Source organism: Carya illinoinensis, chromosome 5 (genome assembly GCF_018687715.1).
Source record: "Carya illinoinensis cultivar Pawnee chromosome 5, C.illinoinensisPawnee_v1, whole genome shotgun sequence".
Taxonomy (NCBI): domain Eukaryota; kingdom Viridiplantae; phylum Streptophyta; class Magnoliopsida; order Fagales; family Juglandaceae; genus Carya; species Carya illinoinensis.
In genome coordinates this window covers 14,601,965-14,628,777 of record NC_056756.1, presented here as the reverse complement: position 1 = coordinate 14,628,777, position 26,813 = coordinate 14,601,965, and the positions used below count along the sequence as shown (strand labels likewise).

The following is a 26,813-nucleotide window of genomic DNA, read 5'->3' as shown; positions in this document are numbered from 1 at the left end:
AAGTAATAACCTTACACAGATAATATTAAATGACGTGGCATAATTTTAGTGACTTTTGTTTAGAGCTGCGTATTGAAGCATAATGGAAAAAATATGACTTTGAGTATGAATATAATCTTTCCGATTGAAAGGGGGGGAAAAAGAAGTGCAAGTAAAAAAATATGTTTGATAAATAATGATGATTGGAGCTGATCCAATGCCCACGCCTTGTTGGGTGAGTAAAAAAATAAAAGGCCTCTCTCTCTCTCTCTGTTGTTAGAGCCACCAAAGTGCAAAAATTAAGGGGGGAGGGGGGGAGAGAGAGAGAGAGGCCTGTTGTCGGAAAGTATTTTGGGAGTGATTTTATTCATGCGCGTGGGGACACCCCTTCCCTTCCCTCTCGTGCCTTCCATTCCAACGCTTAAATATCAGCCTCGCCCCGTACTATTTTAGGAGCTTGACGGCGATTTTTCTTACTTATCTCTTTTCTATTCCCCCCCCCCCCCCCCCCCTCCCCTCTCTCTCTCTCTCTCTCTCTCTCTCTCATTCCTTTTCCTCAATTCTCTCTCTCTCTGTAACTGTGCAATGACGAGACTAAGCTTTCAAGCCCTTCTAAAAGTTCATAAACTATGCGTCCTTTCTGACCCCCAACGAACACCGAAACCCTAGCTTCCTTCCTTTGCTTCCCCACCTCCCGGCCTCCCTTATTACCTCTCTCTCTCTCTCTCTCTCTCTCTCTCCGGAATTACGCTAAATTCCCCTGCGGATTTGGATTTCCAGCACTCCGGGGTGGATCCTTGTTTGAGTTATGGACGAAGGGGACAAATCCGATCCCGGACCTGAGTTTACCAGCAACTCGAGCTGGTCGCTCGGCCCGGACCCGGACAGCGTCTACTTCTTCGCCAACGACAGAGAAAGTAGCATACTCGGCGAGTTCGGGTGGAATTTTCAGCCGGATGACCCGAACCGGGCCGGTCTCCACGATGGCTCCGATTTGACGGAAGGCTTCGGGTTCCAAGACCACGAAGACAGCAATAAGAGCAGCCACCGCGCCTTGCAGAGCTCCGACCCGGCACTTCCTGTTGGGTCGGAGAGTAAAGTTGGAGACCTCACGGCATCCAGTAATCCTTCCGTGTCTTCTAGCTCCAGTGAGGATCCGCCTGAGAAGTCCACTGGCTCCGGTGGAAAACCGCCCGAGATACCGTGAGTGGGTTCCGTGAATACATATACGTATATATACACTATGTTCTCCATGTGACTCACTGAATCCTTAGTTTAACGCGTATTTTCAAGGGCAAATGGCAGGCTTTGAGTGTAGGATAATTGGCCCGGGGGAGGTGAAGGGGGAAGAAAAGAATCGTATCCGATTATAGTGGTTTTCTCTTTGGACTTGGGGGGGAGGCAATGCAATTTTGTGTCCGTACATCTAGATACCATCTACTTGTTCATGCAAGTTGGACCGAGGTAGGTCCGTAATTTCACCGAAAACATGGGGTCTTCCAAAGGAATTGGGAAATATTAAGGAGCTTTTTGTATATTAATTTTAACTCCTCGAACACCGCCGCTATTGCGGCGGGAATGGCGTGGCTTAAGTTTTAACTCTCTTTTTTTTTTCTTTCCTTTTTTTCTCTTGCTTTTGGCGAATAATTTGTATCAAATTTTTGCTGAGAAATCACGAAATTAGTTACAATGAAAGCGAGAATATAGCTTAAAAAGTATATGACACTAATTTGTCGGGGAACTCTTCAGGTTATTTACGCATTACTTTTTGGCATTTAGATTCTTTAAGCGATCGATCACTTCGCTTTATATGAAGAATCAAGGATATTGATCATATGCATATACTGAAGTTGGTTTTATGTTCTTCATATATTCATAGTTTCCCTTGAATGCCAGTGCATTAGCATTTCATGGCATTGTAAATTGTATGACATAATGCTAGCTATTACTGCTTAATTCTGATCTAAAGGTGTTAGGTTCTTGTTACCAAGTGGCTAGCTGGCTATTCTTTAGAGTATTGTACATCAGTACATGATTTCTCTATGTAAATATAATGTTCTTAGTTAGTTACAGATTCAGATCATTTACTTTATTAATTAGCCACCAAATCTAGATAGTCACAGCTTGAGTCTTTTTCTTTGGGTTACTGTATTATAACGACATGCTTCTAGATTTGTTAATCCTAGCTAGCTGCTTCCGCTAAGTCTATTCATATATAGATATACGCCAATTCCCATTCTGTTTTCTCAGCCAACATACAAACGCTCATTAATTGCCAATACTGCAAAAGACGTTTAGCATCAAACGGTATTCATTTCAAAAGTAATGTGAAACATTCACTCATATGATTTTTCTTTAGCATTCCCTCTAATTTGAAACACATAAGCTAGCCTTTCATTCTTCTTCTGTTTTTTATCCCTCCTAGTCATAACACTGCTCAATTAAGTAGCCGAAGAAATGCATATAGTTATACTGAACACTGAAGCTTCACGTATATATATATATATATACTCTTAATTACACCTTGATCACGTTTTCTTTCTTGCTCTTGAGTGACCAATATTGTCGTCAGTCGACCAGTTTGACGTGTGATTGCAAACCTTTGGATAATTTCATCTCGTTATACATTTAAAGCAATCACGTGATTTCTTCCTAGTTTACATATTTGTTTGTTACTAGCTATCATGAGTTCACGAATTATTTATAGCTTTTCATTTTTAGGATCTTGTTTTTGTTTGATAATTGTAGGTGTAATATTTTGTAGGAACAAGGTTAGAAAGAAAGGGCAAAAACGAATCCGGCAGCCGCGTTTTGCGTTTATGACGAAGAGTGAAGTTGATCATCTCGAAGATGGCTACCGATGGCGCAAATATGGACAGAAGGCCGTAAAAAATAGTCCATTTCCTAGGTCTGTAACTACGTACTTCTCCTCAGTTACTTAGACAAATTATTGTGTTTCCCATGTTTGATTTTTACTCTTGTTGTTTTATGGATTGATATGAAAATGATTTTTATTAAATTCTTTTCATTTACACGTACCATGTTCCTTTCTCGTCATAAATCTCCAGTTCCATTTCTAACTTTTGCTACGATCTGTTTATTTCGATTAAGCAAGATAATAATATAAGTTTGTTTAGGTCCAAAATATGAAGTCTCTAATCTTCTCAGGCCTTTTTTTATTATTATTATTATTATTTTCTTTATTATTGTAATAGTTCAAAATAGCTTTTGGGTTCCCCAAATTAACTCTTATTGTCGGTCCCTAGCTATCTCCGCAAGTAATAGGTCAGCATTACTGACAAGATTAGCCTATATGTATCTTTGAATTTCTTCTCTCTCATATTTTACAGGCCCAAATGCAAAATTTCAATACGCAATTTTTTTCAGAAATTAGAAACTTCATATATGCAGTAGATCATATATAGTTTCGATGTGGCATACAGGAGCTACTACCGCTGCACAAATAGCAGATGCACCGTAAAGAAAAGAGTGGAACGCTCATCTGAAGATCCCACTATCGTAATAACTACATATGAAGGCCAACACTGCCATCACACGGTCGGATTCCCTCGAGGTGGAGTGAATATTAGTCATGAGACCTTTACTGGGCAGTTGGCTCCTTCAGGATCACAATTTTATTATCCAGCTGTTCAGTTACCTCAACAAAGTCCTTTTCGTATGATACAGTCTCAACAGATAGCAGCAGGTGAATCCCATTCGATGCCCGAACCAACCTGCCCACAGTTTCCCACTGATGAAGGATTACTTGGGGACATGGTGCCTCCTAACATGCGTAACAGATGAGAAGGTAACACAGTATTATGGAAATACCGTCGTAAAATGTGTAAATTTTTATTCTCTATGCATCTACCGTACGTACGTGTGCATATGGGTGTGTCAGTATATATAACTAGCTAGCTGATTGCGTATCTTAGAGAGAGAGAGAGAGAGAGAGAGAGAGGGTCAGTCCATTTTCATATTGAAACCCGTAACCAAGTCAATTTAGGACACTATAACCCAAGCGGAGTACCGTATTACGTTAACCCTGAGTGTCTGTGAGCCAAGTACGAAGCTTAGGTTCTAAGGAGATCGCACGTACAGGACATCCAGAAGTAGAACTAATAGTGTTGATATTTTGGCATGGTTTAAAAATGAGATCGCTTGTTAAGCTGGGACAGATCATCAGTAATAATGATGAATTATTGCTTTTGTCCTACCTACGTTTGATTCATTGAATCATGTCTACCTCAGATTTACATTTATGAATCTTGGTCGCAGCTCATAGAGCGTGCAATGATTTTGCTGATTGGCTTTATGAATCCTCCATAGACGTGGATCATAGAAAATCATGAGTACGTTGGTTAAAAGTTTTCAACATAATATCACATGGCAGAGTACTCTACGAAAACTTGTCAATTATTATTATGGTTTTTGTTGTTATTATAGCTGTCACTGCGTTTATCTTTTCCGTTGCCAAGATGCATATATAAACTATTATTCATTAAAAATACTTAAAAAGAGAAGAAAATGAAATTAATTAACAACTGCAAAATTTATGAAAGTAGGATAAAAATATGGTGTATGAAAATAGGTTGAGAATGTAGTGTAATATAACATTATTGTTCTTATTAATATATTGTTCCAGGTTTAGGTTAGGATGCCATCAAGTAGTTTCACTTTTGTCTTGAAAAATCTTTTGCTTTTGTGGACCGCGGTTGTTCATGAACACGCCTAACATATAACCCCACCAGCACGAACTGTGGATGACCATTGACCATCGACCGTCTAGCTAGCGATAGACTAAGATAGAAATAATATTACGTGTACCATAGCACTGGTGAGAAGCATTCTATTATGGTAGGACAAAGCCTTACTTGTGATGGATGCTGTGTGTACTAATTGTTTCATTGTGGCCATGCAGGCACCATTTTGCCAAAATGATCATGTAGTTCTCAATTATTGGCTGTAAAACTTATCCGCTTCTTAATACACTTCAGAATTAGTGTTTGTGGACAATTTTGTCGTTCTTATCATGTATCCAAACGGCTTAATTTACACAGAAGGAAGAGCTGAATTTTAATGACCACTGACTAGAATGTAGTGAAATGACTGATCTCAACTGTCTCCCTTTTCAAAAAGAAAAGAATGTGGCCTGCTGCTGCTGAATCTGTGGTATGTGAACATAATAGAACAGCTTTTAGGAATTTTTATATATGGTCCTTAGCTTTCTTTGATTCTCACTCTTTAAAACGCAAGCATGATGAGATAAAGGAGGCGCGTTGTGGATCCCAAACTGACAACTATCTGTGTTGTGAATCGTGCTGGAATATGAAGTCTGCTGCATGTTGATGCTTGCTATAACTCGACCAGATCTTTCTTGAATTTCTCTGTTGGATTTTACATATTTAATTAACCTTTTCCATTTGGACAGGCCGGGCATGCAGTAGCGGGAATGGATCGGACACGTCCATCTTGTCAAGATGGTAACAACCCGAAGCAATTTTCAAGGCGCTCTGGTAATCCTTTTTTCTGTCAAATATTAATTTAGTGCCTGCACCTCATCATATTCACGGGCGTAAGTACCCAGGTATTGATGATAATTGAGCATGAGATTTATTCCAGACCGTCATTAATTTTGTAGTTGATTATAATTAATATGTACATAATTTCCTCGAAAAACTGATCTTGTATATAGGGTAACTTTTGTTTTGTTTTTTCATTTTGGTTAGGTTTACAGCAGATTCAATCTTAGAGTTAGATCTAGATGGATCTGAACCTTAAACCATCTTCATTCGTATCGCTATTTTTTTTTTTTATCATTAATTATTTTTGTTCAGACTATAAAGTAAAAGTGACTGGCTGTTTTTTGGTCTCTCTCTCTCGTGTGGGAGTTCTTCATGGCTCGTACGTGACTTTGAGATATATGAAAAAAGAAAAGGCAACTTGAACTGGACCACCCAGTCGTTGGATCAGTTGCGTGAACTTCGATGTTGCTTCAGAGTTAGCCGACACTGCCTTTTTAACCTTTATTTATTTAGTTTACCGGGAAAAGTTAGCTTTCACCCTGTTGCCTCGGGGCGGCTTTAATTTACCCTTAAAAACTTTCCTTTTTTGTCTTTAGTGACCAGACTCCACATACCATACCGTCCGTAGCTTATTTACCGCCAACCCTCGAATCTCTGTGGGTCTGTGGCTTAGGGTCTCGGAGTACAACGTAAAAAGTCATGGTTTTCACAGACAGGATGGGTCTGGTTATTAAAATCGCGTAGGCCAGCCTGCTTTTGATTTTGGGTGGGGCTACTTACCGCTGGGCTTACCGCTCAGCGCAATTTTTTTTTTTCACAATTTTTTAAATATTTTCTTAATTATTAAATAAAAAAATATACTAATATATTTAAAATCTCAAAAAAATCCGAGCGGTACACTTAAACAGTACCACCCGGACGGCAAAATGGTTTTTCCTTTATTTCGAGATTGTACTTGTTTCTGTGTAAAAGAGTAAATATATTAGAAAATAGCATTAGTGATCATCATTCTTATATATTATATATAGATTATATATATTTTTTAAATTATTTTATTCTATTATTCTTAAATTAATTAAAATTTTCTACTCTTCATCTATACACCATACTTTTAATAAAAAAAAAGTTTAAAAATAATAAATATGATATGTAGTGTATATGAATGATGAATATAATTTTGGAAAAATATAGTTGCAAGCGCAATTGTGCACTAATCTGTGTACTAATGTGATGTGATTGGTCAAAAAATAGATTTTACTGAAAACAATATTAATTTAAATTTTAAGTATGAATAAATCAGTATTAGTACACAGATTAGTGCACGACTGTACTTGTATGTAGCAAAATTCTATAATTTTTTATTAAAAAAAACCATTTGTGTTCTTTTATACAGTGGGACTGAAATAATAATACAAAAATATTTTGTTGTTTAGATTAGTACCGCATAGGGTATATATAATGAGAGATGGGGAGAACGAATTATATTAGATGAGAAATGATATTTCATCATAGATTGTGAAAGTGTTGTATATTATTTTTTTTTAAAAGTGAGTAAATATAAGACTCGCATAAAAAACTTCACGTTTTCATACAAAGTGCACGGCGTTTGCATGACTCATATCTATATCTAGTATTACTATTTCTTTTTAAGTAAATTTTCTTTGAGGGTTTAAGAGGTGAATGTTTATGGTATAAGGATCACTTCACTCTGCTATTTTTTAATGGGAAATGCTAAGTTGCCCCCTTAAGTTACCCCTAGTGCATTTCAATTTTGTTTTTAAATGTTTAAAAAAGTTATCACTAGTGTATTTGTGTGTCTTTTTAACATTACAAAAAAACAAAAAACAAAAACAAAATGCATTAGTAGTAACTTGAGGAGGCTAAGTAGCAACACCCTTTTTTAATTAGCATGTCGATTAAAATATATTTGTTTATGATGTTGTATATTGAATGAAATATGATTACAAATTTAGTAAAAGATTACTTATACATAGATGATTTTCAAGAATTAATAGAGCTTTTGAGTTCCTTTTTTTATATTTGATTGAGGGATGATTTTGTATCTTTTCTATTATCTATACTTTAGGGAATTTTATAATGAGTTGGAGCTTAATTAGTTTTCAATCTGTTAATTTTTTCAGGAAAATGGAAGGTACTTATTCCAATTTAATTGATAAATTCAATATGTTAATTTAGTATTAGATAGTATATATTAGATCTACTTAATATTCTTTCTCATTCATGCTTGAACTTCAAATAATAAAATTTCTTGGCTCCATCCTTAACCGATGGTTTCGGGATTATAAGATGGATAATATGAAATATAGTAGAGGTGGGGTTGAGCAGCTTGCATGCGAGCATGTGGGTAGAGAGTACTAGATCATTGGGGACAAAATTAGATTTAAATAATAACTTAGGCAGAGTTATTGTTTTATCCTGAAATGGCATTATATATGCTTAATTGGACATAGAAAAGAAAAAATTAGGAAAAAAAAAATTGAAACTCAGTTTAATATCGGTCAAACCATCATGTATATAAAAATCCAAAGAAAGATCAAGATGACCCCTATTAAACTTTTGATCAGGGACTCGGCCTTGATAGCAAAGTCAAAATTAAACAATGGGAAGATAGGATCTTTTTATCCCATTAATGAATTGATCAAGGGAATATATGGCTAAGAGTACTACTAATCTATTGCATGCTCCTTGATACATAGAGATCGAATATATCCCGCTGATCACAAGGATTGTTGTGCCATATTTCGCTATCTAAGCTAGGCCCCCTAATATTAGTGGAAATTGTACGTATGCTTTCAGTTTCTGATCATTTAGTCATTATATATATATAATATATATATATTCCTTGACAACTAGCTAGCGTTGTACTGTCAATATTAGTATCTATCTTATATATATATATATATATATATTAAGGATGTCCTCTCCCATATGATATATATATATCCGTGGGCACGAATGATATCTTGTAGATTAACCAGGTGAACGTGGTGCATGTTATCTTGATCTGCATGCATTTCCCTTGAAACGCATCTGAGGGGATTTCAACTTGATCTGATGTGTCAGCTCAATGGTTAATTGGAATGCAGGCTTCCATTCCCACACATGTTGAGTCATAAGTTGACACATATACAAACGGTGTTTATCAAGTATTCATTTTGCAATAGGATATATATATATATATATATATATATAGATGATGGATCCATGATACTTATTAGCATCAAGGCATGATTCTCGAATATTGAAAAGCATGAGGTAATGCATTGAGGTAAATCAAAAGAGTTTTTCTATGGTTTTGACTATAAGGTTATGATTAGGTGAAAAGATTCTTGTGATCAAGTCTTATCTATTTAATTTTGTTTATATTATATTTTATAAATTCATCTACAAATCTTAACAAACCTTGATTTTTCGTTAATATCTTTACAGAGTTTAGAAACATATAATATTGATAAAAATTTGAGTAATATGTTTTGTATTAAGAATATGATTTCTTCTAAGCTCTTTATATATTTAAAATATTCTTATTATAAATATAGAGATTATATATATATATATATATTCTAAAACATAACAAATACCATATTATTGGAGCTTATACAAATCGAGTTGAATTTTGTATGAGTTGTAATATTGTTTAGAAAACCAACCATAACCTTTTATTTTGCAAACGACTTATTTAATAAAAGAATTGAGTCAAAAGCAATTTTGACTGAGGTTGAATCCTAAAGATGATCTTATTTTATGAAACTACTCTACATTATAAAAAATAATAATAAAAAATAAATAAAAATTAATAATACTATCAGACAAACCGCTCTACACCAATAAAAATATTATCATTTTAAAATATTATATTTTTTCTAAAAGCAAAGTACATTCTGTCATATATATAGCTTTGGACTAAACCAGTCAGGCATCAGCGGCTGCTCTGCACTTTTGGATCGCCCGTCTGACTCTCTGACTCAGCACTGTACGGTTCCACCGTGGCCCTGCTAGACTAAAGTGCCGCGTGTTCCCCGCCGTGTCTTTCGGCGTAAAATTTTGCCCTCTATATGAAAGGGTTTTCTGATATATTAATATTGCTGCTGAGGGTGAGGCCGCACAGTGTGTGCATCCCTCCTCCCCTCTTAACTCTGAAAATGATTAAAATATCATTCATTTTCCAGACGATGAGAACGATGTTCTTTTTTAAAAATAATAATAATAATAAAATAAAATAAAATTAGGATGCCGACATATTGTTCCCTGATTTGGCTTTTGCTAATTGGTAGTGTGTACCCAATCCAGATTCCGATTGGCGTTAATGTTTGTAGGCAGCCGCAGCAGGTATGATGGGATTAGAGAGCCGTGCGTCTGACATTTATGGGCCATGAAGAGGTTGCTCCACCACCAAAAGTGGGTCCATACCCCCGTCCTTTGTACCAACCTTCATGCTGGCCCATTGGGCCCTTCTCAGTTATGCTGGCAGCTGATTGACCTATGACAGTAAATGCTTCATTGGCCCAGTAGCTGAACTGTCACTTCAAGGAAGCATCTTATAGGGCTCAACTTCCTTTACCAAATAACCCATAACTTTTTTTTTTTAGGAACTAGGAAGATCTTAAAATTAGTTTTGTTTTTCTTTTCTAAGGTATGATTTAAATTAGCGGGTACTAGTTATAAAGTTTCCGACAAGGAAGAAGTAACAAGTTAAAAGACAAAAATAAAAAATAAAAAACAAATGCTGGTGATGCAAAAATAATAATTAAAATAATATGAATATTATTTATAAGCTAGTGTAAATAGCATATTAGGTTACGTTTGGATAGTGAAATGATCTTAGATATTCTGGAAATAATAGTGAAAAAGTAATGATAAAATATTGAATATAAGTAAAAAATAATAAAAAATAAGTGACAAGTAATGATAAAATAATAAATAGTAATTAAGTATTTTCAGAAGAATATTCTAATACCCAAACTAGCCATTATAAAGTACTTATATAAGAGAATTGATTTGCAAGAAAAATTTTAAAATTTGAATATTATAAATCAAATATTATAATTTAAATAATGTGCTTTACTACACATCAAATTGAAAATATAATAACTCATAAGATTATCTTTTATATGGAGGAGGATTCGATCATTGGTTCTCTTAGAGCATTAGCATTGGCTTGGCCAAATGCATATCCAAATTTAATCAATATCAACTTGAAAATACATTTGCCTATTTAATCTAAATTCAAGTCCCACATTGAATTAGCCATCCATTCTATATATAATAATAAAATAATATTTTTTAAAAATTTTTTTTGTTTTCTCGCATTTTATAATTCTACCAATTTAATATTAAGCAATATTATATTATAATTAAATTAATATGAAGAAGTCATGCAAAAATAAAAAAACTGCACTTACATAAATCAAAAATAAAAAACTGCACTTACATAAATTAATATTAAGAAAATCTGCACTGCAGTTACATAAATCAATATGAAGAAAATCTACACTGCACTTACATCTACATAAACAAAATTAGGAAATTTGCACTGCATTCTTAACCTTCTTAATTACAAAACATATACATAAACACCTAGAGGAAATATACATTTCCTCCACCATCTTAATTACAAAACACTTACATAAATACCTAATGGAAATCAAATATTCAAACACCATCTTAATTACAAAAAACACTTACATAAACACCAAGACGAAATACATAAATCTGCACCTAGTTATCATATACAGCAGTTCAAATATAAACCCCTATTAACATATAACAGCAGTTTCAAGTTTCAATATACATCCAAAAAATCAGTTAGTGGGTTCCAAGCTGTCATGAAGTTCCAAAAAGTAGACTTCAATGCAAAAAATAGTCTTCCATTTCATAAAGCAGCCCCAACTGCAAAACAGATAGACAGAGCAATATTAATCTGTGTTTTTTGATCCAAAAACAGCAACATCCAATTGTTTTCAGGCATGCAAAACCATCAACTATTCAGTTTATTAACAAAAAACAGCAACTACAAAAAATGACCAAAAAATAGCAACTACTCACTTCTCCATCCTCCAGCTACTGCATTTCATTCAATTCAGTCCTATGTTTCTCTAGGATCTCAATTTGAATTGACTTGAAGTATTCTCGCTGCACTGCATTCATGTTATCAACATTCAACATCATGACTTCCATCTCCATCTTCTTCTTCTTAAGTGAGATTATCTCAGCCCTATCCTTTTCAGCCTTCATTGCCGTCTCCCGTCGCTCAATCATCATCAACCTCCTATCAGCTTCCATGTTACTTAACTTTTCATCAAATTGACCATTACAAGATTTTTCATGTTTCCTTTTCCTTTCCCTTTGTTTTTCAGATTTCTTGCCTAGCGGCCTCTCCAAATTGGTAGACATGCTCTCATTTTCCTCAACATCTATGGCAATGGTAGCTGGAACAGTAGGGCAACCCGTCTTTCTCTTTGTTGGCAAATTATCCATATGCACTTGCCACTTTGGTTGGTGCCTCAATAAGTTCCAACAATGATCCAAATTGTAATTGCTTTTTTGTGTCGATCGGTACAATGCCTTTGCCTTGTCAATCTAAACACCAATCATAAAAATATTAGTACATATTACAATCCAAATTTATGATAATTAGAAACATACCTTGTCTTGTTCATTGGTACCGCTTGGATGCATTGACTCGACTTGGGCTAAGAAACCACAAAACTTATTTGTGGCTTTTTGGATAGTTGACCATCGATTAGTCAACGACCCCACAGAACGTTCAGGCCAATTAGCATTTTTATAAGTATTGAAGTAATCATGGATTCTTATCCACAATTGGGTGGACTTTTGATCTGTCCCCCTAATAGCGTCTATACTAATATTGAGCCACCCTGATACAAGGAGGTTGTCTTCCTCCACGGTGAAGGACACACCCCGTTGGGATAGTTTAGTTCGTGCCCTTACTTGCCCTTCGGGTTGTGTCACTTCAACCTCAGGAAACACATTATCATGCAAAACACGAGCCATGGGGGGTTTATAATACCTTCTCCACCACTTTGCAATAGTGTGGTGAAAAAGGGATCGTATTGGCAGTGTGAATCCATCCTAGATAAAACAGTCACCAAGTAATAAAATCAACAGTCAGCAAGTAAGCATGGAAGACAGTCAAAACAGTATGCCAACACACACAACACAACATCTGAAAAGTTACAAGGTTGACTATTAACAATGAATTGTTCCAGGTGTGCAAAACCATCAACTCTTCAATTTATTAACCAAAAACAACAATTACTAAAACAGTTAGCAAGTAATAAAGTCAACAATCAGCAAATAATAAACATAACAGTCTTAAAGTAAGCAGGGGAGACAGTGAACAATATATGCCAAAATGACTAAAAGAAATAGGTTGACTATTTAGTATTTTGTTTAAACTACCATACCATGTAACAATATATGCCCAAATGGCTGGAGGGGAGTGTTTAATATTTGAGCAATCGCCAGCAAATGGCTGGAAGGGAGTGGTCAACAGTCTCTTCATATATACAATATTTCTTTGTTGATACACTCATTGTCTTAAACAGACTGATGAGTATCTGCATCAGTTCAGCAGTTTGAATGGAAATCCATTTGATATTTTAATATTCAATGCAGAGTTGTATATTAATATGATAAAATTAATTTAGAAACTCAATTTCATAAAAGAACATATGGAAGACTTGTTGTTCTCTTGCTACCAGTAAGCATGGAAAATGTTATCTATGATTAATGAAAAATGATTTATTTTCCACATTCACACCTTGACTAGTGATGGACCAACGAAATGATTTCTTCTCCAAGCTAGCTTCAAGTTTTGAGCTGGATTGTTTAGGTCATTTGCACTAAAATGTTGGTTGGTTGTGCACTTTAGGTGACATTTTGCATCAATAAAAAGCAATGAAAAAGAATGATGATTCCCTATTTCCCATTCCACTTAGGTGTCCAAAGGGCATGAAAAAAACCTCTTTTCTTTTTTATTTATTTCTTTCTTTATAGCTCAACATATTTCCTAAAATTATAATTCCTTATTCCCTTGCCTAATTACTGAGATGAGTGGGAAGGTGGCATTACTTGCCCAATTCAAACTACAAATATACGTGCACATTATGGATGAGGAGGCATAGGATAAGAACATATCAATGCCTTTGCCCTTCCCAATTTTAATTTGAAGATCAAAGCAAACAATGCAAAGCACATTATAAATCAAACATTGCAACTTCAATCTGAGCCTATATTATATCTCATTATCTACAGTACTTTAGCAAGTGGTATAGGCAGTGTTTACCTATTTATACATATACACATATGGACTTTAGAAAGTTAATATATATATATATATATATATATATGTATATAATCACAGATGATGAAACTATAAACCAACACAACGATAACATCATCAACCTCTAATTATAAAATTAGATTAAAAACAACACCACAATAGCAATCTCCAACAAGCATTTCCAGAATAATAATTTAAACGAAATTCATAAACTAACACAACGATCACACCATCAGCCTCTAATTATAAAATTAAATTAGAAAGGGTTAGGGTTGGCGTTTTTGGTCTTTATGGGAAGCGGATTTAAAATCTAGGTGGAGAAGACGAAGGGGGTGACGACGAGCAGCTCCGTGGATTCATGGGCAACTGATCTGTGGCTTCATAGAGAAGACGAAGAGAAGAGACCAGTTGTGGTTCGTGGGTGTTTTCGTGGCTTGATGGAGACTGAGCGGTGGAGACGAAAAGAGGTCTGGTTCGTGGGTGTTTTCTTGGGTTGATGGAGACAGAGTGATGGAGATGAAGAGAGGTTTGTCTACAAAACCGAGCTCAAAAACTCAAGAGGCCACAAACCCAGTTATCTTCCCTCAACCAAACAGAGCATCAAACCTTACAGAGGAATCGATCAATACAAACCAATAGTTCATTTCTAAGTGCAAAACCGAGAGCATAAAAAGAGGGGTAATTTACGGAAACTTACCGATCGGGATCGTCTGTGAGAGAGACAGAGTGGAGGGGCGCAGCTGTGGGAGTGGATGTGCGCAGCCGTGGGTCTTGGACCTTTTCCGTGTATGCGAATCGAGAGAGGAGAAAAAAATTTTAGGGAGAAAGAGGGTGGATACGGAAATGGAGGGAGAAAGGATAAAGGACTTTTCCTTCCCGCGTTCTGACTCTTGCTCGGTCGTAGGAGTGAGAAAATATTTATTTATGATTTGGTGAGTGAAAACGGTCTTCCATGTTTGGCCATCAACTGTAGTACAAGTCCATAATATTTAAAGTTGCCCAATCCAATGTGAGCATTTTCTGAACCAATTTATTTCATATATAGCCGAGCACCTCATTTGGCCAAGCCAATGAAGATGCTCTTAGCAGACAACTAAAATGTTGTCAATTGATCCAAACTAACTTGGCATAAGATAATAGCTTTTGTTTGAAAATAACAGGAGGTTTCTCCGAGGATAAAATCCACGTCACATTTCATGGGATATCAATTCAGTGTTCCATGCTCAATGAAACGATGGACAAGAAAGGGTGGCAGCCTTTGACCTCTGGTCGGCTGCCGATCAAATCACCTTCGGTTCTGCTTTATGTCCTTTGAACCAAACTTCCCACATTATTCCGGACAACAAAAAGAAATCCTTGTCAAGTTGGTTTGCAAAGTTGTGGGGCCTAATCTTTCTGATAATTGAAATGATGATCTATTCACAAGCCCAAGATTTTGGACTTGAAAATGAGATTTGCAGCTTCAAATTAACAAATCTCAAGCCTAGGCTTATAGATATCACACACACACACACACAAAAAAGGGCATTCCTTGTGGCAAGGAAAGGTAAAATGCAGAAGAATCTATCATAAAAAAGAATGGGTTTATTGGTAATAAATAATGAACAAAAGGAAGCGTTGAGTGACATGTTTTCCATCTTTCCCTTGTGATTTGTTCAATGGAACAAGAGAAAATGATTTATGGTGCCCACAATTCATGACCAGAAAGGACTCACATAATTGCGGCCTTGTGATTTTGCAGCAAAATGCAGTGAAGTGGGCAGCTATATATATGTGTAACAAGTGTCCCGTGAGTACATTAAATTTGCATTTGGAACAAGTTCTCTTGGTACACTTTCATAAATTGCTGAGCAGCTGTTCAATTAACATAAGTATTCTTTAGTAGGCCCGGCTGACACATTGCCATTCCTATGAATCCTTTCCAACATTAAAGCATATTTTTGTTCCACTTAATTACCATGGTTTAACCAAATATTTTCATAGGAAATGAATGAACAAGTTATTTGCAACTTCATTGGTGACACATCTAATACATTACTGATGTGCAAGTTGGTGTGTCTACATGCCCCCTTGTAGGCACCAAAATCCAAACGAGTAATGCTAGATATATTCTTGTATTACGTAAGCGTCGTGCACTCATTTTAAAAATGAGTAAAGTTCATTATTAAAAAATTAATATTTTCATGTATATTTCATATTTACTTACTTTTTTCAAAAGTAATGCACAAATGCATGGTACTTACTCTATCACTCCAAATATCATTTATCAATCCAAACTCCAAACAAAATGAATCCAGTAATCCACATTACAGAATGCAAGCCGAAGATGGGTTGGCATTGTGTTCCACAAAAGAAAGAAAATCAGACCAGGCTCTGCCATTTCAAAAAATAATGTTCAAAGCCGTACAGGTCCAAAGAAATATGTGGGGTTTAATTGAGGCAGGTCGTAATAAGCTTTTGAGCAAAATTGAAATGACTTTAAACCTATTGAGTCCCATCACCAATTTCGTCCAAACAGTAATAGAGTTGGGAACAAGGCTAGATAATTGCATACCCATTAAAGTACTTTTTCAATTGCTCGTCCTTTTCCACAGGGTTAATGAAAAAAAAAAGAAAAATATGACAACCCAATTCAATATTTCTTTGAACCACTTCATATAGCTTGCGTGAGAGTTGCTCCTTCGTAGCCAAAGCCCGTTGGCTTAGGTGGTCCTTGACTGCTGTGTTGCAAGCCGACTCACTCCAAACCAACCAACCCATATGAGATTTTATAAATTCTATCTACATGATGAGACTTGATTCTCTTTTCCAGTGCTTATTGATTCGTTTGCTTGATGCATGCGAAAAAGACGATAAATAAATTCTCCAACCCTCTCGTAAGGCTAAAGAGAGAATGTATATGTTATGAATTGAAATTCTCTTTAATTGCCTAACCAAATTGAATAATTACCTACTAATGCAAAAAACAGATACATGTGTCACTAAATTCTTATATGGAGTCCACAATTTTAGAAAATTCTATATGGATAGTGTATATCTCTTTAGTTGCTCACACTCTTCAGTTTGGAATAATAAAGAGTGCATAGGAGTAGATAATATCGTATGTGTTTCAGCTAGCAAATTCAAAGGTTCTGAGAATGAGCAAGGACTTCACAAAAAATAAAATAAAAAATAGCAGTGTTTTATGAACTTTGAATGCATAGAGCTACGCATCAAACTTCAAAAGGAAATTTCCTTAAAAACTTCGAGTCCCAATCTTTAGCATGGAACTTTATAAACCCACAATCAAAAGCAGGTGGTCCCCGATTCTATGTTTCACTTGAGAGAAAAGTTGCCCAACAGTGAATTTAGATCAAGTAAATCTTATATACTGGGGGTGGAGGTCAGAGCCTTATTTGAAACCAAGAAGTAGCTCAACCCTGCCCCCCCATTAGATGTCCACATCATCCAAGGTCCAGAGGTGAAACATGTTAGGGACAATTTTGTGAGGCTTGGAAGTAAATCTCGTCAGGCAAGTTTTATATAGAACTTAAAAGAGCCCAGTGTAGCAAAGATGTCATGATTCAGTGCCTTCAGAAAGGCAAAGTGGATACCTAAAAGCAGAGTTCACAGTCACTCATCGAAGTGGTATTAATGGAATGTGTCAGATTTAAAAAAAAAAAGAAAAAAGAAAAGAGTAGAACTAATTCGGTTCACATACGATAGTGATATAGATGAATGAACTCAATACTCCGGAGTTAATAACACTAAACAACCAAATAAATGAAGAACTTCAATTGCAAGAAATAATGCTGCAGCCCAGAAAGCAAGTAAAAAAAAGCAAGAAAAGGTACTGCTTACGGTGCCAGAAGCTGTAATATTGGAACATTTAGCTCAAATGAACACCCTTGAATCTGAAGTAAAATGGGAAAATGAAAAAATTTGGCCAATTTTTTTGTACACCCTCGCATCATCACGGAAGCATGACCAAAAATATCAAAGTTGCTCAGCGGCAAATCGAGCTTTTGTGGATGTTTGAAACCTACCATGGCATGAACTCGGCAGTCCCATTTGCCTCTTCCTCGACAGGAGCAGGAAGGTTAAGATCAATTAGACTATGAAACTCGGGGACCTCTTGCTTGAGCACGATAGTTCCTTCTTCAGAACCTCCAAAAAAATGGGACCTCTTGTGACCACCTAAAGCTTGCCCCGACCGGAAAACTCTGAAGCAAATTGGGCACTCATGTCCCTTGCTATTCTTTGTTCCCAATCTCTTCTTGGAATGATTAGGCATAGTTCGGTTAATAGAGGTCTTGACACCTCAAGACTCAACGGTTTTACTATAAGGCTTTAGGACAGGAAGAGAATCAGTTTCTATGTTATTTTCACCACTATCATGTACTGACTCACGGCAGCCACTGATCTGTGTGTGGCTAGCTCTACGTGGCCCCATAGCGCGGCGAGAGTGGAAGCACATGTTACCGTTCACACACTCGTGTTTGCTTCTTTTCTGAGTGTTCTTGCAGGTTTCGATATTGGAATAGACGTTTTTCATCTTCTTGTGGGAGCCTTTCATAAATTCAGGGCTTTGGGGATCATTTTTGGATTTCATGCTTGAATTAGACTTGACGATAGCTCTCCGCACTTGACCATATCCTTCATTTCTGATCAATTCCTTCCCAAATCCAGACGTCACAACTTGAATCTGTTTGGACTTTTACCCAATTCGGCATTAAAGCCTCCAGTTCCATATCCAGATTCCACTTTGGGATTCTTAAATTCACCACTCGCAACAGACCCATAAATAGAAACATCTGATTCAGCTTTTTTGGGTTCATTCCTAAAATACCCAGAATCAGAATTATCAGAAAGGCTAGTGTCTGAAGTTTTCAACTCGTCACTTCGCTTCTTCAGCTTTACAAAATCATTCATGTCAGATACATAATTCCCAACATTCTTCACAGTAATTTTCAAATCGATAGACGATGATTTGGCCTCTAAAACCACAGAATTGTTATTCGAAGATTCTGCCATAGAATTCAAACCATCTCTACAAACAGAGTCCCTAGAGAACATCATCAAACACATTGCCGCCTCTTCTTGTTCTTGTTCAATCTCTGAGACAGATGAGGAACCATTTGCCAAAGTATAAATAGAAGGGTATGTATCAAGAGTCTTGTACCTCATTCGTTTCGATCTCCTAAGCTTCCTCGGAGCTGATGTATCGGTAACTGACTGAGTGTCCATTTCTGGTTTTTGGTTCTCACTAGTCTTTGACTGCTCCTCAAATTTGCTAATTAGCTTCTCTTTCTCTGAGTGGCAAGCCATGTGACCACAGAGAGCTTTCAATGATTGAAAGCATTTGCCACATTCTCTGCAAACCCTTTCCTGAAGTGAACCAGTTCCTGAATCCACAAACCTCGATGTTCTCTTGGGGTTCTCCCTAAGACTGTAATTGAAATTCCAACCAGCAGTTTTAGGCCCAGAATCTCTCTTGCTATTCTTTCCACCATCCAGAGATGGAAACTTCACTAAATCAGCATGAGCTTCGACTTCTTCTTTCTCAGCTGAATTCTGATGATTCATGTGGGTTCTGATGTGACCGCCCAAGGCCTTCCCACATTGGTATCTCTTGTTGCAAAACTTGCACACGAACTTCTTTTTGTGCTTTTCTTCCATGGATAAATTTGATCGCGCAAACCAACGATATCCAGGAGACAAAAACAAAATGTGAAAACAAAGTCTTACCTCAAATCTCGAAGAACGTTACATTCATGATCTTGTTCCAATAAGAACACGAGAACGGTTGAGAAGCAGACCCAGATCGAGAAGTTCTGCTGCAGATCATGAAGTTTCTTGCTTCTTCTTTTTTTCTAGTGGTGATAAACAAGGAATCAAAAAGGGCTCAGATGTGACAGTTTGGTGAAGTACGAGATTCGAACCACAGTAGGGGTCCCTTTAAATTCCAGCTCCATGTACTCTATCTCCTCTTGAATGTTCATAAATGTAATGGGGTGGAAAAGAAATTTCGGAATTGTGCAGAAAGGGGTCGCTAATGATGGCGACGAACAGGCCTATGAAGAACAATCAACGCAAAGGCATGACTTTGTCACACACACACACACTCTCTCTCTCTAAATTCTCTCTCTTGTTTGTGATGTAGTTGAGGAGAATTCCATGCATGGAGGCAAAAGACTAAAGAAGGGAATAAAAAGATAAGAAGCACGTGTACTCGGTTGAGAATCTTTTGCTGATAGATTGGACGGTCAGGATTCGGTGGCGTTTTGAGGATCCTAAAGAGTAAGGAGTGATAGATATGGCAAACTGAACTAAAACATCCAAAATACGCCTCAATTTTGTCTTGCTTTTGAGTTGTGAGCTCTCTCACAAGCAATAGAGATATTGCCATATTTCGTTTCGAATCCACTTTTATCCACTTTCCATTTGTTTTTTTCTTTTGCTGAATGCCCTCCCACCTGCATCTTTCTTTTGACCTTAGGAACTAAACCAAAAAAAAAGAAGATTGGATTTTTCATCTCTGTCATTACTGAATAAATTTCATGTTTAGAAGAGGATATTGACATTAAATACTATTAATCTGTACAGATATAGCAGCAGCGAGGCCATTCTGCAGACTGCAGCCATGGATCCAAAGTGAAGTGATAATTGAAACAGTCGAATCAATATTGATTGAGCTCTTTCGATTTCTTAATTATGAATTGCACTCATCGAATTCCTCCAGTGATCACTTTCAGGGTAGAGGGAAAAGCTCCTCCCTTTATTCCACTCTTTAGCACTTGAGATTTCGGCCTGCTTTTTCTATTTCAATATCATTTTTTTTTTCTGTATTTTTGGATTTCGCGTTTTTTCTTCTATGGTGATATTGATATATGGGATCCAAATTGCCTCCACGCATCTGCCGCCTCTGTTGCCCTTCCCATTGCTTTCAAACCCACCCAACATCCTCGTCCCTTTCTGCCATCCGCAGCCATCTTCCCTCCCTTTAAAACATCCCCATAACCTCATAAAGCCACCCACACCTTCATGTAAGCAGATTTGAGATTTTTCATTTTTTAAAATTTTTTTTAAGGTGTTTGCAATTTCGATCTTCAGAATGTCCAAATCTCCTTCCACTTCGAGAGTACATTAACCATTCTCGACCATCTCTATCGAGAAATAGCATTTTTTTTCTATACACTGAAACTCTTTAACCAACGTTGCAATATAATTAAACCCGTGCACAATCTTTTGTTGACTTATATCATCCACTGTATGAGTCATTTCAAATCAATATAGTCGATGAATTGTTCTAATAACCGTTTAAGGGTGATCCTTGTGACTATATTCAGCACCAATTTCCAATTTTTTTAAGATTTTGTTGAATCATCATCCTCCTTATGATGCTTTCTTTTCAATAAACAAGAGATATTTACTCATATCGGAAAAGAATATAGCGAAAAAGGAATGAAGGCTGTGTAAAGACCAGTCCACATTAAGGCTACGAGGTATAGATTCATCCAATTCCCATTGGCTAGAATGTTTAGGAGTTAAACGAACAAAAGAGAAATGGATTTCCGAACCTGCTTGGCTGTTTGCAGTCCCATCGACTTCATCCCATCACTGTAACAATTTGCTTGCCAAATGTGCAATCCCAACTATATGATGTGTCAAGCAAAGTGCACCTTTCCCCTGGTGGAATTCCTTTTCTACGTGACATAAAGTAACCTCTTTTTCACTATATTTTTCATCCTTTCTCGGAGTTGGTGAAGGATAAAAGATTACACCCACGACTATATATACACTCTCCGCTTGATACCTATGACCAGACAACTCGTTAGAGCCTTACAGCTCCTAACAACATAGAACAACATGCATGGGAGATCTTCACAAGAACTCTGTGTTGACTCTCCCACGTAACACACCCTAATAGTTTAGCTATTCTTTCAGAGCTTAGAAGTTTTAATCTTGGTAAGAACAAGGTGTTGGTTGTATTGGAAAAATCATTAATATCTTTCATATTTAATAACATGACATCTTATGATAGAATGTAAATACCATGTGTCCATACACTATCTAATAACAACTACTTGCTGGTGGAAAGCTTCAGTATCTTCCCAAATCCTCTACAGCATTAAAGCAAGCAAACACAAGTGCTTGGCAGATCCACTCATAAGCAATTCTAGAAGTAGGCTTGATCCATAAAACATTTCTAGCTTGATTCGTAGAGCGCCTGAGGAGTGAGGAGTTAGGACACAGTTCATCTCACATTTCCGGTAAACTTTTGAAAGGGAAAAGAACGTAAAGTGAGGAGCAATTGAGGTCCAAAGTCTTGCATATTTTCTGTAATAAGCTTTACTACTCCATCATCGATCGGGAAAGTCTCCTCTTTCTTTAATGAGCCGAGGCTTCTGTAATATGAATCAGTATCTGTAAAAATACAATCTGCTCTCAAATCTGTACAATTTACTTTTAACCACTGAGCAGTGCGGTTCCCATTCCGATATAAAGCTTACATGTGAATATTAAGATAACAAAATTGGCTTCCACCCCAATAAAGAGGTACGGACTGAATAAAATATACAAGTCATCGACGTACAAAAAGGCATTTCCTTGAAAGCACTTGAACATGTTACCAAATAACAGAAGACTCAACGAAGGGACGTAAACAGTATTTTAACATGCTAACCCCCCTCTTCTTGTAACACTTATTTACCCGGAAAAAAAAGGATGTACACCAGGATAATGGAAAATAAGATATCCCACGCTTTGGGGAAAAAAAATCTTGCAAGACAATTGCACCTGCCAAAGCCTCAAAATCTTGGCCCTTGCAAAGGCCGCACCAGATATGTTAGTGTGCTAGGAAATCGATACCTATCTCAAGGGACACCAGTTGATGCCTCAATCATCCATCACCTTTTTATCTGAAGTCCCTTGCCCAAAAATCTCTTCAATCATGTTCCATGTGGATAGAAGATCAAAACCTTTTAAAGAAGCTGATGGGCAGCTGCCATCCCAAACTTTAGCATCATAGGGCTCCAGTAAATTGAACTGACCCACTGCATCATTAGACCAATCATCTTTGACGTGCAAACATTTGGCATGCTCACTCTTACCCCCACACACTTGTAAAGCATTTTCGCTGTTAACAGGATCACAGGAGCTAGTCATATTGGCTTGACAATCAAATGACAGGCATGAGTCATCTTGTGCACTGAGATCGTCCTGATCACTCCCTGAAGTCTTATCCACATGCTGAACCAAGGGGTCAAATTTACTCTCATCACTCAACTTAATGTGTGCATCAGAAGGAAGATTCATCCCACCATCTTCTTTGAGAACAACATCTCTACCAGATCCATCGCCACCATTACCATTGCAATCATCATCACCACCATCTTTGTTGGCATCATCATTGTCATCGTCATCATCACTACCATCATCTTCTTCAGAGGATTCAGCCTGGGTATCTTGATCAACAGGTGACTCAATAGCAGAGTCCTCATCTTCTGACTCGCCAACCTCATAAGAGCCTCTTCCATGCCACTCATCATCATCACTGTCTATGTCCAGCAAATTAGACCTGTTTTGAGCAGCACGCCTCCGCAGCATGAACACATTGAAATAATAGCTTACAAGCTCTGATTTACTTCGAGAAGGAAATACCAAAGATAGGTGTTTCCAAAAGTTTCTACCCAAGGATGCAGGACTGGAGTAAACAGCCTCGAGAAATATCTGCTCTTCTTCTTCAGTCCATTTGTGTGCCACTTCCTCACCCATGTCAGAAAACCCTAAATTCACAAATTTTTCTTTCCCAAGTGTTTTTCGAAGTCTCTCCCGTGCTTCCATAATATGTTGGCGAATGCATCTAATAGAGCCAGAATCCAGACAGTGACAATCTGTCCTACCATCTCCAGCATAGCCACCGCTGTCTGTAGACAAATTTGAATCAGGCATTGGGACAATCAAAGCCCCCATCAGCATCTCCTCATTGCCACCATCATCAATGCTGGGAGTAAACTTTTCTGTCATATCTAAGTTGTTCTCATTTATGAGTTTGCCCCACGATGGAATACTGGCCTGATGATTTGCACCAATGGGAATTTGCTTTCTAGGAAAATGATCCAAGAAAGAATGATAGGCATCCTTGAATGGAACAAATCTTCTCGGTGGGAAATCTAACTCAAAATATTCTGGATAAATAGATGAGTATGCCGATGCCCCAGACCGAACATCTTCTTCACTTGAACTGCTGGAAACCAATGACAAGGGGTCATTGGTCTCGAAACAGTTAACTAAATTTGAAACATCTGTGACAGTGTCTTTTTCAAGTGCCTCATGCCACTGAAATTTATGAAGGCCATCCTCATCCTCCCCTGTTTCATATAAAATATGTCAAACATCAACATACATCTCGCAGTTCAGTCAGGCTAGTGCTCCATAATACATACCAAAAGATTGTATGCCACCTATTTCTACCTGAAATAATAGGTTCCTGTGGGGCATTATCACAAGGAACAAGTTCATCACACGGATCCGGCGTATTGCTATACTCAAGCTTCCTTGGGTGCTTACAGTGATGCTCCGGGAACTCTTCAGCATCAAAAGGCCTTTTAGATCCCATCTTAACCTGCAAGAATTGCAATTAAAAGTTTATTTCTACAACCACCAAGATCATTCACAGAAATCAGAACAGAAGCTGTAACAGAAAGAAAACAGACAAAGAAACTATTGTACATGCCAATATACCTAAAATGAGCATGTCTATTTGTGCGTGCACCCAAAGTAAAAAAAACTGAATGCATGAGGCATGGAGTTATGTATAATGTTTTGTTATGGTTTACATGCATGACAAAACACAAACTCGTCACTATCGTACACAGATAAAAACAGACTGCACGATAGGAGAAGCAATAATACACAAATAAATCATCATCAGAAGAATGGTCAGCAAAATGTTGCAGCATCCAATCCTTTTAGCACAACACAATTTTTTAACAAGGGATTTCAGAAATTCATATAAAGCATGTTAAATAACTTAAATCACTTTAATGTCGGCGAACCTCTCCAAGGCAGGGCCCTTCGAACCCACCCCTACAGAGTAAACCCCAGTCCCGTGCACCGCATCCTCAGAAGTTTCCATACACAGAACTGGTTAAATCGCTGGCTTTTCACCAGGGGGTGTGGCCCCAAAGGATTGTTTGCACTCATGAGGTGGTGAACTTTGGACCTTGAAGGGAGTTATACCCCAAGACCAAGGCATTCACCACTTGGGCCAACCACTTGGGAGTAAATCACATATTTTCAATGAGCTTAAGCCAATAAGATTGTGAACTTCAATAATTTATATAATATTTACTCCACCTCACTTGCAGGACCAGACAGTACGTGAATCTGATGTTGGATCATGAAAGAAATTTACATTTTCACTAGAAGGTAGAGTAGAGTCAAGGTTTAGGACATTGCTCTGATACAATATTTAATCACAAATTGTCCCAAAATCTTGAGCTAGTGGCAAAATGACATCTAATTAACATTTCAACATCACAGCTTTGACTTACTATTAAAAACTTATAAAATTTTAAGGATAAATCAAGCCCATAAAAGAAAATGAGAGGCTTAAACAAATTTTGAAATCCATATATTTTGAAAGAAAGCATCGGCTAATAAAATTAAAAAATTTCGATAAAATCAAAGAATATAGCATAATCACCTTGATACCACAGTAAGCGTATGGGTAATTCAAAATTTATTAAACCAAACATGCAAATCTGCTGGCTGCTAGCCTATTGTAGCCATAGATGGCATTACTTGATATCCAGTTAATATACACATGGAGAAAACCTAAAATAATTAACAATTAATTAATAAACACATTGTATGGTAAGTGAAATAATAGAAACTACAGATTTAAAAATATGTAAAAACCATAAAATAAATAAACTAATGAGGCAAAACTAGTAATAAAATTATCAACAACAAATATAAAAACAAAAATGGTAAAAGCCACCTCTTTACCTCCCAAATTCGTCGATTCGAAGGACCGCAAAAGAAATGTGTTGGAGAGATCAAGGAAAAACCCTAGAAGCCTTAATTAAGCTAAAATATCACGGAATCAAACGCCAAAAGTGAATTCCCTATGCCCTTGAACGTAACCCCAAATTAATTACACCAAATACAAAGGTCCCAAATCTTTCTGAAAACCTAACCCTAGTCGAAGCTATTACACACCCGAATTGCTGGTAGATCGGAGAAATTACGGATAAAACGAGCAGAAAACAATAAATCGCTAGAAAAGAAACAAAAACCCTCAAGAAATTTAAAGAAAGAACAAACCTTAGCGAATCGAACGCTTCGAAACCCTAGAAATTAGAACGGGTCAAGAAAATCTAAGAAATATGTGGACGAAAGAGAGGGGAGTTTACGGAAACATGAAATAGAAGAGATAATGATCCAGTATTGAAGGATTGCAATGATCTAAAGGGCCGATTCCAAACCCTAAATCTCAAATCGGGTATGATCAACGGCGTCAATTCAATTTGGGTTCAATTAATACAGGATAAAGAGAATTGAACAAATCTTCGATTTATACATGAAGGTTGTAAATTTATCGGAGGAAACTCTGGGCTGGATCCGAGAAAAGTCGTAGAGAAGGAAGACGACGATGGTGGAAGGAATTCAGAATACGGTTCGTGCAAAAATTAGAAAAAAGAAAAACCGGGTTGATCAGACACCCGAGAACGTTGTCTGGTCTAGGCCCTATATAGCAAAAACCGGCCCACTTATGGAATTACGATAAAGTCCTCCTATAATCAGCTCTCCATTTTTGTGAGCAATTATACATTTATGCTTTGAGGACAAATGAATTTTATAAAAATAAATGCATAGATTGATCTAGTTTGTATTTAGATTGTGAAGTTATTTTTATTATAAAATAGATATAATATATCATATAAAAACATGTCAATTTATGAGTTTATTTTTATGAAATCTCTTCGTAACTATAG

The 26,813-nt window shown here is 36.8% G+C and overlaps 4 protein-coding genes across 12 annotated transcripts; 1 reads left to right on the top strand and 3 right to left on the bottom strand.

Annotated features, from left to right (window-relative positions):
- The first annotated feature begins 474 nt into the window (after positions 1-474).
- On the top strand, positions 475-5,851 carry LOC122311694 (probable WRKY transcription factor 57). The gene is made up of 4 exons (XM_043126332.1): positions 475-1,182; positions 2,744-2,887; positions 3,423-3,787; positions 5,411-5,851. Exons 1-3 carry the CDS (start codon positions 788-790, stop codon positions 3,781-3,783), a joined length of 900 nt encoding a protein of 299 aa, XP_042982266.1. The 5' UTR covers positions 475-787; the 3' UTR covers positions 3,784-3,787; positions 5,411-5,851.
- A 5,734-nt stretch (positions 5,852-11,585) lies between these two features.
- On the bottom strand, positions 11,586-12,539 carry LOC122310114 (glutathione S-transferase T3-like). Its single transcript, XM_043124000.1, has 2 exons — positions 12,171-12,539; positions 11,586-12,104 (listed from the first exon to the last, which is right to left on the bottom strand). Exons 1-2 carry the CDS (start codon positions 12,537-12,539, stop codon positions 11,586-11,588), a joined length of 888 nt encoding a protein of 295 aa, XP_042979934.1.
- A 5,001-nt stretch (positions 12,540-17,540) lies between these two features.
- LOC122310113 (zinc finger protein ZAT4-like) lies at positions 17,541-20,786 on the bottom strand. Its single transcript, XM_043123999.1, has 2 exons — positions 18,504-20,786; positions 17,541-18,129 (listed from the first exon to the last, which is right to left on the bottom strand). Exons 1-2 carry the CDS (start codon positions 19,486-19,488, stop codon positions 17,852-17,854), a joined length of 1,263 nt encoding a protein of 420 aa, XP_042979933.1. The 5' UTR covers positions 19,489-20,786; the 3' UTR covers positions 17,541-17,851.
- Positions 20,787-22,271: 1,485 nt separating this feature from the next.
- Positions 22,272-26,552, bottom strand: LOC122309880. Of its 9 annotated transcripts, none has more exons than XM_043123625.1 (4): positions 25,825-26,552; positions 25,520-25,650; positions 24,258-24,436; positions 22,272-24,182 (listed from the first exon to the last, which is right to left on the bottom strand). In XM_043123625.1, exons 3-4 carry the CDS (start codon positions 24,406-24,408, stop codon positions 22,708-22,710), a joined length of 1,626 nt encoding a protein of 541 aa, XP_042979559.1. In that variant the 5' UTR covers positions 24,409-24,436; positions 25,520-25,650; positions 25,825-26,552; the 3' UTR covers positions 22,272-22,707. The 9 variants fall into 9 exon arrangements, with proteins under 9 accessions (XP_042979559.1, XP_042979564.1, XP_042979561.1 ...); XM_043123630.1 differs by having other exon boundaries at positions 24,286-24,436; XM_043123627.1 differs by having other exon boundaries at positions 26,143-26,552.
- Positions 26,553-26,813: the final 261 nt, after the last annotated feature.